The following is an 11,981-nucleotide window of genomic DNA, read 5'->3' on the forward strand; positions in this document are numbered from 1 at the left end:
GAGTGGCTGGCAGACCAGTGGCCCATTTGGCCCTTTACATAAAGTTTGCCAACCCCTGATCTAATATGTCTGCTCTTACTACCTTTTTCAGTGTCTAAACAAAGTCTGGCCACTGGATATACAGAAAACAGCACATGCACCCCCCACAGCTGCTGAGCTGGTCCCTATTGTACCTCCTCTAGGTGTCTTGAGGAGGGTACAAGTAGCTGTTGTGGGGAACTGGCGTGTGTGTTTGGGTTGTGGGGGAGCGGTGGCGGCAAGTGAAGTTTCCAGGGGTGTAGCCATCCTGGAGGGGAAGAACCAGTGAGACAAGGAAAAGAGGGCAAAGACACTCAAGCACTTCAGCAGACCCAGCTTCAGTTTTCAGGAAATGGAAGAAAGGAAAAAGGGGTGCTTTGGTTTACTGTACTTTGTTTCTGGAATGGAATTTGATTTAGAAAGAAAATAAATATTAAACATAGTTTTATCTTACGAGAGAATCTCTTTAGCCCTTGTATTTAAAACATTTATTATTCCTGCCATGAAATTGATTTGCATGGAATTTTCCAAAAGCACATTTTTTTACCTAAATCAAAATACTTATGACCATATAAATGACTCTTCACAAGCAAAAGAGCTGGGGTGGGGGTAGGGAGATATCACTTGTAAAGCTTGAATATGCAGGTCTCACATTACTTAAGACTCTGGAGATCTGTTAGGCATGAAATCTGCCCTCTGCTGAAACAAGGCCTTTTTTACCCTTAATCCTTTTTGAATGGGAGCAATAATGTGTATTTAATTTTAGGCTTTCTGTAGTTAAGGGCTCTAATTCTCTATATCCCAGGTAGAGATGTTGGAGAGTTTGGGTTTGGTTTTGTTTTTAGAGTAGGGGAAATGATGGGGTGAGATATTTTACCCTTCTTCAAAAGTGTCTACAGTTGTACTCAATTAGCATCTGTTCTGGAACTAGATACACTATTATGTCATCTGGTCTACACTTTAACTTAGCCAGAAATTTATTGATGTTCTTGATAATTGATGGGTGTAGACCTTTGTGTCCTTAACACGTTAAGCGCTATGTCAGTCACCATTGACTGACACTATACTTTCCATTTGGACCACATCAGTCACTGGTGACTGACGATATACAATTTAAAAAATTATATTCTTCTATTAGGAAAACTAATTTCACTTGAGTCACTTTCACACGTTTCTTCTGACATTGTCACTGTTATGGGTAAAGAAAAAATTTTTTAAACTGCACTGGAACACGAACCATAGACAACTGACTGAAGAGAAAGCCTATCGGTGAAATCAGATATCGCGGGCTAAATGGAAAGGAAGACAAAACAGGCTTGGCGCTTAACGTGTTAATTAAGGAGCTTTATGACTGTAGTCTTCTATATACAAGGTACAGAGGTGCATGCTACCATTGGGGAAGCAGGCTAATGGTTTTTATGTTAACTAGGGAGATAACAGATTCTAAGTATTTCTCCAAAAACATGGGGGACATTCTGTGAGATGTATTTTGTTCATGTGAGTTACAGAAGATTTTCCATTTACACTTAGGATGTTAAGGTAGTCGAATTTGTTACAGTGATAACATTTTGTGGAGAAGTGTGAATTCATAAATTTGGTGTGGGATGTATTGATCATCAAATTTAAAGATTAACATCTTCCTTTAAAGATGTCAGTGTAAAATTAATTAAAACCAGGATTTAAGGTAAATAACCTGACCATTCTAGACTTTTATTACCAATGAACCATTATATTTTCTGTTGACCTGTTAACAGAGTGCTTCTAAAGGATACTGGCAGCAGCAGCTGTGTTTCCTCAGTGAGCCCATTCCACACCTCAGGAGGCTCTCAGCCCTGCGTAGCCAGCTGCACTTACCACACCTAAGCCTTCGCTTGAATGTCTGCTCCTGGTAACCTAAGGATGATCAGGCTAAGAGGGCTGGGAATGACCAGTGCTGTTCCAGTTTGACTGTGGAAACCAACTCAGGTGGTCAGGGTTTAACGTAAAAATAAGACAAGAGCCTCCTTTGAATCACAAAAACATACCCTACCTAATGCACATTCGTATACTCTGAGCCTAACATTTTAGCATTTTGTTTGACTTAATTTCAAGGAAATTGCTAAAATCCCAAATGTTGTGTTACTATTTCTATTTTCAGATGATTTGGCTTGGGGAAGAGAAGATCGTTTTCATTATTTATTGTGGTTTTTATTATTTTTGATGTTTTGTTATTAAACTTGCATTTTTTTATATATACATATACTTTTTTTATTTTCTTTTATAAACAGGTTGAAAGGATTGTTGACAAAAGGAAAAACAAAAAAGGGAAGACAGAATATTTGGTTCGGTGGAAAGGCTATGAGAGTGAGGACGACACTTGGGAACCAGAACAGCATCTTGTGAACTGTGAGGAATATATTCATGATTTTAATAGACACCACACTGAAAAGCAGAAGGAAAGCACATTAACCAGAACAAATAGGACCTCCCCAAACAACGCTAGGAAACAGATTTCCAGATCCACCAACAGCAACTTTTCTAAGACCTCTCCCAAATCACTAGTGATCGGTAAAGACCACGAATCCAAAAACAGTCAGTTATTTGCCGCCAGCCAGAAGTTCAGGAAAAACACAGCTCCATCTCTCTCAAACCGGAAGAACATGGACCTCGCAAAATCAGGTATAAAAATCCTTGTGCCTAAGAGTCCCATTAAGAGCAGGACCGCAGTGGACGGCTTTCAGAGTGAGAGCCCCGAGAAACTGGACCCCGTTGATCAGGCTCAGGAGGACACAGTCGCGCCTGAAGTGACAGCCGAAAAGCCTGTCGGAGCTTTATTGGGCCCTGGCGCAGAGCGAGCAAGAATGGGGAGCAGACCCCGAATACACCCACTAGTGCCTCAGGTGCCTGGCACCGTGACTGCAGCCATGGCCACGGGATTAGCCGTTAACGGAAAAGGTGAGTGTTCAGGTGAGTGGCTCTGTGGGCGTTGTCTGTGTGGATGACCACGGACTGGTCCCCCACATGCCTGGTGGTTTCTCAGGGCCATGGGTGCTCCTTCCTACGTGGCGGTCCTCTCTAGGGGCGGGGAATCTGCGGTCTGTTTCCAGCAGCTGTCTGCTGTAAGCTCTGAGAGATCCTGCCAGTTCCTCTTTCTTGGAGCCTTTGGGATTTATCTCTTAAGTCAGCACTAGCTATCTCTATTTAATTTGCCACCCACAAACTGTACTACAATGTTCGCTTGATTGAAACCACATCTCACTCTAAATAGGTTATAGTTAATGTGTTTTTTACAGGAAGTATCTTTCTGAAGCCACCTACCGTTAGACATCTTAGACCAGCGGTTCTCAACCTGTGGGTCGCGACCCCTTTGGGGGTCGAACAACCCTTTCACAGGGGTCGCCTAAGACCATCGGAAAACAAAAGGATATTTACATTACGATTCATAACAGTAGCAAAATTACAGTTATAGAGTAGCAACGAAAATAATTTTATGGTTGGGGGTCACCACAACATGAGGAACTGTATTAAGGGGTCGCGTTAGGAAGGTTGAGAACCGCTGTCTTAGACACTCAGTCTCATGTTAACGAATCCATCTGAATTTTCTGTGACCAGTATTGAGTAGAAGGCATGATCCTTATTTTGCTAACCCATTTAAATAACAGAAATGCCTTTTAATGAGGGTTTACCTAGTAGAGCCTTCGGGACTTGGGTTTGTTTCTCTGCAAATAGTCAGCTGTTCAGATCCCATTGTCCCTTTTCAGAGTGGGAGTTTGCTCAGCATGGGTGGTATTTTCTGTTTTGTTTTCACCCCTGCTTCTGGCTTCCACAGCCTAGTTGGTTGTGCCATGGCCTCCACATCTTCTGGGACAGCGCACTTGGGAGTTAGCACAAACGGCTTCCTTTCCTCCACTGTCCCATGCCTAGCCAGCCACCAGCTTGAATGCATTCTGTTAGAGAGCTCCACTCGCCGTCCCTTGCTTTGGGCCCTGCTGATTTCCTACCTGCCACGGCTTTCGAATTGCTCCCGGTGCTGCCTGCCTTTTGACAGCTCCCATCCAAGAATGGAACCCAGTGGCCAGTCTCATTACACACCATTGTCTTAGTTAGAGGTATTCTCCTGAGCGTGTCTGCTCAGCCCTCACCTGCCCCATTGCGAGCTCCATCTATCCGTGTCAGCACCCCTGCTGTCCCCTCTGTCCCCAGTGTCAGGAGCAGTGTGCTTTCCCTGCTCCTCGTTCACCTCGTAAGCTCTTTTCTTATGGTCTCCTTGCCCTCTGTGTTGCATTATTGTAATTATCTCTATACCTCAACCAATGCTTACTAGAGTAATATAAACCAAAACAAAATGATGTTGGTTTGTTTGGGGGAGCTGTTCTCCTCTGAAGAGAAACTTTCACCCAAGACACTAACCACCTTGCTGTGGTGCATCCAGCAGGTTTTGCCTTAGGCCTGTAGCCGTGCAGAGGGACCTAAGCTGATATTCGGGGTTCCCTTTGGACAATAAATTGCCAACTTGCTAGTGATTTTCAGATACATGCTTTACCCACATGCTCCTCCTCTTGCCATACCTCACGTTTCTCCCTCACCTGTGTGAGCTCCTGTACATAGTTGGCTCTCCATATTGACCTGCTCATGGATGGATACACTTTTCTCCTACCTTGTTGTAAATGAAGGACCGTAGCAGTTCACAGGTAGAAGGGACTTTATAAATCTAGTAGCACACTCTGTTCTGCAGACAAGGAAATCGAGTCCAGAGAGATTGTGATGTTCACACAGAAATGAAGGCCGAGACGGAATCAGAACGTTTCTTAACTTCCACTCCCGTGTTCTTCTCGACATTGCGTGTTGCCGCCACTAGACAAATACCTACTTCTTGATCGATTATTTAGGGCTTGGCCCTGTGCTGGGCCCTGGTGCTACAAACAAGGACTGGGCCTGTACTGACACTCGGGGACAAACTGTGTAGTCTGTGGGCCATACCCAGCCCACCCACTGTTTTTGTAGGGCCTGCAAGCTAAGAGTGGGTTGACGTTTTCTGATGTTTGAAAAAAGATCAAGATACTTCATGACACATGAAAATATAAGAAATTCAAATTTCTGTGTTCATAAAGTATTATTGGAACACAGCCATGGACATTTATTCACTTATGGACTGTAGCTGCTTTCCAGCAACAAGGACAGAGTTGAGTCATTGTGACAGAGGTTGTATAGCCTGCAGAGCTGAAAAATTTGACAATCTGGCTCTTTATGGAAGAAGTTTGCTAACCTCTGCTCTAGGAAGTCATAATCCTAGGGCAGTATGGGGGTGGGGACAAGGGGACACAAAAGGCTTCAGCAGATCTGTGGTTCCCCTTTGTCTACAAAAGTTGTACTCGTATGTGCCTACCTTTGGGGGGTGGGGGGCGAGAGGGATGATTTTCAAAACTTTTGACCCGTAAGTAAGTTTCTACATTCTTTTACCACACTTAATGCTGTTCAGTTTTGTATATAAGGAGGGTAATGACTTCTATTTAAATAAGTGACTTCTTTTTTTTTGTTACTCTTCCCATTTCAGAAAAGATTTTAAATGTCCATAGGGTGGCTTTGATTAAAACCACAAGGGACATACAAACATAAAATTAAATTATTTTACCTTGTGCTATGGAGTTAGGTAGATGGGAGTTGGAGTAACACTATGTTTCCAAGGTCCCCGTGACTGCCTTTTTCTGCTGGCCCCTTGGATGAGAGGAAGCATGGCAGCCACTGGGAATGTTTTCAGGACAATGGTGAATGATATCCTCTAGGTAATGATCCAAATCAGGCTTACAGACAAATTAAGAAGGAAAAGAACCAGCACCTCCATCCACAGTAGCCTGCAGTGGGAGCCACCTTTCTAAAGAAATGCGATGGCGGCAGGCAGTGGCCTCTTAGGTGACTGGCCACCTACCAGATGCATTGTGCCTCTGCTCCCCATATCCTTTCCGTTTGCAGAAAGATGCTTTTGTTGTTTCCTCGACTGGAATGCAAGTTCCAAGGAGGGGTTTGTTTCACCAGGGCTAAATCTTACTTCCAGAGGGGTGCCTGTGCATAGTAGGTGCTCTGCAAATGTTTGTGGAGGGATTGATTCCAGTGCTTTCTAAAGGCAAGGATGCTAATGAGTCTTTGTAGCCCCATCCATGGGTCACACTAAATGTGAGGGGAAAATGCTATTGAATGACAGTGTGTGGGCCAGAAGCATAGAAACATTCCGGAAAACCTCTTACTCTCTCAGGTGTATCTTTCCTGAATGAAGACGTGCAGTACTGAAGCCGTGTTAGCCTGTTGGTCCACACTAGGACATTTTTAAAGTTGTTGTTTGTTTTTACTTTCTACATTAATTTTAGAACTACATAAGAAAACTAGTCATTTTCTAAAACTAATGGAAGCAGATACTCGTGGCGTCATTGGGAAATGAACCATCTCCTCTTCAAAACATTAATCGTGTGTGAGGGATATTTTTACCACCAAACACAACAGATGTTTAAATATCTTTTAACCAAAAGAGTAAATGTTCCTGGAGAATTTTAACACACACATGATTACTTTTATAGAATAACCATATGTGTATTTAGTTTTTAACTGTTTTAGTATGAAACAAAGATTTAAGAGATGAATATATTGCTTCGCTGAGAAATATGAGAAAATTTAAAATTTAGGCGATACAGCTGTCTTCTACATTCTTTGTTATTAAGTTGATGTTTTCTTGCTCTTTTAATTGCCTAATGAATTAATCCTACAAAAGAAACAATTGCTTTTAAAAACTGGATCATCGTACTTTGTTCTTTTGTGAATTCAAATATATAATTGGTCATTCAACAAGTATAACATTTAAGAAAGTGCTATTAGCAAACTTTTTAAAAATAAGGTCCAAACCTTACCGGTGTTACCTGTAGGGTTGGCTGCTGGATCCTAACTCAAACTCAACAGATTTAGGAGGAAAACGAGGAAATATCTTAACACACTACACGTGACCACCTACTTCCCATCCCATGAGCCTTTCAATCGAAGTAAAGTCCCAGGAGAAATTGTTCAGGAAAACATGGATCCTTCTGAGGAAGGAGCTGGAGTATAAATTCCTCTCAGTAAGAATAGGAAACAGATGATCTGTCTCCCTTGTCTGTGATTACAGGGAAGCTGAAGTGCCAAATCGGTAGCCTCTAAGAAGAGGCCTGTGGCCCACTTGGCCCATTTATTATTTAGGTACTGAAATTAGAATTTCACCCCCAAGGAAGGTTAGGAAGTCAGGAGACCAGTCCCAGAGGCATTGGCTGTACAGCAGGGCCACAGCAGGACATGTCCACTTGAAAACAGGACATTTGAAGCCAGGCTATATAATGTGAATGTGTATATATGTGAGGGTTTGATCAAAAAAGATTTAAATTTGAAACCAACAGACATTTATTTATTGGCACCTCCTGTATATCAGATCCTGTGCTAGAGGCGTCCACTTGTTTTATCTCACAAGGAACAAACCCCTTACACGGAAAGATCACTGAAGCTAAAATTGAACCAAAGTGGAGTGAACCTTTGAGGAAAGCAAATGGACAACCTCCGTCCACCCCCTTGCTAAGCATTTACTGGGTAGCCTCGGGCTGACTGATGTCATTGCCCAGACAAAACTGTTTCTTCGTTCGTTCCTTGAGGCGAGCTCAGTGTCCTGGCACCTGTGTGTGTGTCAGACTCTAGCACAGTTTCAGGCACTGAGCCCCGGAGAGAAGATGCTCTTGTCCAGCAGCAGTAATCCCTTAAAGACTTGGTGACCCCCGGAGTGTTTATTTTAACGCTTAAATGTGCAGTTATATGCCAGTCATTGATGTAGAACCAGGACTTTTAAAAGGGGTATTTCATTTGCCACTTGTTTGAAAAACCCAGCCCCTTTTTGGGGGGGTATGGATCTGATTGGAGTTCACTTTGTTTGCAGCACACCCATGCATAATGCATCATCTACTAATTCCAGCTTGCATTTCTTTTTTTCTTTTTTTTTTTTTTAATTTTTTTATTGGGGAATTGGGGGGATGGGAACAGTGCTGGGGAATTGGGGAAAGGGGAACAGACAAGTTGCTGTCGTTTTGTTCTTCAATCTAGTTGTGGAGGACGTTGCTTCACTGGCCCAAGTTGGCACCATCATTGCGCTCTTCTCTGGCGAGGCAGATCAGTCGCCGGCTTCTGGACGGCCACTCACTGCGGCTGCTGGCCGCTCACGCTGGCTGCTGGCCACACACGGTAGCCCATGGCAATGCACTGCCACAGGGACTGCAGCCCACGCCGTCGCCGGCGACTCATGGCAGCCCAGCTCCAGGTTGAGCTGTTGTTCAGCATCTTAGCTGTGGAGGGCAGTGTCACTGGCCCTCATATGTGGGATCCGAACCGGGGCCCTCTGGCATCCCAAGCGAGTTCTTAACCATCGCGCCACTCGGCCGGCCCCAGCTTGCATTTCTTTAAGGTGGATATTTACACATCTGAGTGCACAGTCTGAGAACTTTAATTCTTCTCCTTTCTCGCTTCTGTCTGACTTGACAACTGCTTTTAACCTTAAAGCCTTTCTAGAGCATTAAACAGTTTTCACAAGAGGTATCAGCTCGCCTTTTGTAATTGGATCTCCTATTTTATGTAAAAATGAATTAAATATGATAACTGCACCTGGCCTAAGAAATGTAGGGATTAAAACTAGCCAGCTCTTGGCCATCTAAGTCCCAGCAAGACGGGCCGTGTGGGCTCTGGAGAGTTCATGCCTGACTGCCGAGCTCTGTGCTGTGCTCCCTCAGGTAGACTTCCCCCCGCTGCAGTTTCAGGGCTTTGTGGACCATTAGAACTTGGTGTGCTGCTGTTCACCCACTGAGCCCATTTCAGAGCCTTGTGATTGATTGATGGATTAATTAGTTTTTTCTTTTGATTTCCACTTTCTTTTTTTTACTCCCTTTACCTATCTATGGTTCTCAAGGTGTGGTACCCAGGCCACTGGCATCAGTGGTATCTGGGGACCTGTCGGAAATGGAAATGCACACCCGTGAACTGCCATCTTAGATGGGCCCGGCAGTTTGGTTAACAAGCCTTTCCAGTGGCTCTGATGCTCACTGAAGTTCAGTAACTACCATCCTATACTGTGTTTTGTTAAGTTTGGCTTTGTAGACCAACTACACTGTTACATTTTTGTTACAGGATATTTTAGATTCCTACAGTTAGGTACATTTAGTTCCTGTTCTCTGTTGAGATTGTTTAGCCTTAGCATATCTTGATTTAAAATTGTCTCCAGGCATTTGTATTGTTTTAAATAAATATTTTAATAATTAAATGACAGGAAAACATAAAATACTTAAAACATCTCAAAAAAAAAAAGAAAAGTAACCCCCGCCCTCACAAGCTCCACTTCCTCCTATTCTCTAGAGATAACCACTATTAACAGTGTTTTCCTTCCAGAAACTGGATATACATGCACATCTTTTAAACATATCAGTGGGCTCATAGTTGTCGTGTGGTTCTACAACATAGGTTTGTTTTTGTTTCTTTTTTATGATACATCTTGGATATATTTTCATAGTCACACAAATAGTTCTGCTTCAGTGTCCTAAAAGACTTTTGGCTATGTATTGTATGAACACATATAAACCTGCCATCAGAGATTTAGTATCTGTTAATCAGCAGGGGGATCTGTGGCATTTGGGCCTGGACACTTCCTGGTTTAGCATCCCTGGTCCTGCCCTTAAGATGCTAGTAATAGCCTTAGGCACTGTGACAAATAAGTGTCCCTTGTTCTGCCTGCACACCCACATTTCCACAAGGGACCTGTGTCTGGGTGTATCCATTAGGTGAGAACCACAGCTGTAGCATTGAATTTTTCCTCATAAATGAATATAGTTGACCTTTGAACAACACAAGTTTGAACTGCGTGGGTCCACTTACACATGAATTTTTTTCAATAAGTTAACGAAGTTTTTTTGGAGATTTCCTTAACTACTGTGAAGCAATCCTATCAGTTACATTAGGCTACCATAAAATGATCTTATTGTTACTGCTTTTTTATCAATGCATGAATCACTATACCTATAAATACGAATTTCTTTTTCACATTCTTTTCATTTTTGATGTTTAGTGTTAGTAATGCATATAACATCTACAGTGTTTTGTATCATATAAGACAGTATTGATGCAGGTACTGATAGACGATTCAACTTGTGAACAGATGATGTAAACTTAACAGTATCTAAATACATACAGTACTATAAATGTATTTTCTCTTTTTTATGATTCTTAACATTTTCATTTCTCTAACTTACTGGATTGTAAGAATACACTGTGTAATACATATATAACATAAAGCATGTGTTAATCAACTGTTCATGTTATTGATAAGGCTTCTGGTCAATAGTAGGCTATTAGTAGTTAACTCTTTGGGGAGTCATTAGTTAGATGTAGATTTTTGACTGCGCAGGGGTTGGCGCCCCAAACCACATCATTGTTCAAAGGTCAACTGTATATTTTATTGATGTTACAGTGGCAGAAATGTTAACATACCTCTCTGTCTTTAGCGCAAGTAATCCATAAATTCTGTGAGTCTTTATGCAGGTAATTTAGAAGTACATTGACTGAAATAGAAAAGTTGACCGTTACCTCTCCCCCTCAGAATACCATTTCCTTCCCCAGAGGGAACATTAATAGTTTAACATGTCATTTCAGATCTTCTGTGTATTTATGCTCTCTGATATGGAATCATACTACATAAGTTGTAGTATGTAGCATTTGCCCTTTTCATTTATCGTCATGTCTTACAGAACTTCCATTTTAAGACTCAAATCTCACTTCAGAAGACTCACTTCAAATTTTAAATTTGATTTTTAATATTTTGATATGACTTCAAACTTATGGAGAAGTTGCAAGATAAGTGCAAGAGTAACCCATATACTCTTTATCCACATTCATCAGTAGCTTACATTTTGCCTCATTTACTTTCTCCTCTCCCCCCCCACCATGTATGTATATTTATATACACTCATGTGCATACACACATACATACTTGTACATTTTTTTCTGGAACCATTTGAGTTACTTAGAGACTTGCTTTTGTAAACAAGAGTAAAGTGCAAGGGCAACAGTTAATTTAAGATTTTGCTACATGCTGCTAAATGCTCTCTCAAACAAGCTGTAAAATTGTGAGTGCCCAGTTACCTCTTCTTAATCAACTTTTACATGGCTGCCACATGAGAAGGTAGAAAACTTGTTTCTCGTTGTTTTAATTCTAAAACATGAAAACTCTCTTCAGGTTGTATTTGGCTATTTACATTTATTTTTCCATTAATTCCCTTTATATGTCCTTTGCCTTTTTTTTTTTTTAATGGGGTATCATGTAACGTTTTCAGAATGTGAATACTTGGTGAATGTGCATGGATGGAATCCTTGCCCAGGGACCACACTGATCCCTTCCTGTGTGAGCTACCGTGCGCACACTGCTAAAGAGAGCATTTCAGAAGAGGTCAGTGACCTTCAGCCCTCCTGCGCCACTCAAGGACTGATACTTCCATGCCAGGGTCAGAATGAACAGAGCCATCTAATCTCTGCCTTAAGGGATTTACAGCAGCTTAATGAGAAAACCTCAGATTAATTTGCATTAATTTTATGGTTCCTGCTCAGTTTTGAATATACCAAAGTGTATTTTATTAAAGTTTTATAATTTAAGAGGAATTTGGATCCCTCGGGTCTTATGTCAAAGGGGACTCTGTCTGACTTCAAGTTCCTGCTCCTCTTAAACTTTATAACTGCCTGGTACAAGGGCAGAGGAAAGAAAATCATATTTAAGTGAAATTCCTTTTTGTTGCTGCCTAGTAGTGGGGACTAAGCACCCGTTACAAATTCTACTTGTTTTCTGTATTCCCATTTGTACTGCTGTAATCTGCAGCAGGGTACTGGTCTTCTAGAATATTCCTCCAGTGACAGCCAGTGTTTGGGGGATGAGAGCAAGAGATACTCCCACA

At 41.9% G+C, this 11,981-nt stretch overlaps 1 protein-coding gene across 2 annotated transcripts in view; it reads left to right on the forward strand.

Annotated features, from left to right (window-relative positions):
• The window catches only part of CDYL (chromodomain Y like), a 201,890-nt gene that overhangs the window by 119,311 nt on the left and 70,598 nt on the right, over positions 1-11,981 (forward strand). Inside the window, exon 2 of one of the 2 annotated variants that reach the window (XM_019627072.1) lies at positions 2,286-2,964. In XM_019627072.1, the coding sequence (XP_019482617.1) occupies positions 2,286-2,964 (679 nt within the window). The remainder of the gene's footprint in view (positions 1-2,285; positions 2,965-11,981) is intronic. The other variant, XM_019627073.1, reaches the window with a different exon arrangement.

This window comes from Hipposideros armiger, unplaced genomic scaffold, assembly GCF_001890085.2.
Source record: "Hipposideros armiger isolate ML-2016 unplaced genomic scaffold, ASM189008v1 scaffold_704, whole genome shotgun sequence".
NCBI classification, from domain to species: domain Eukaryota; kingdom Metazoa; phylum Chordata; class Mammalia; order Chiroptera; family Hipposideridae; genus Hipposideros; species Hipposideros armiger.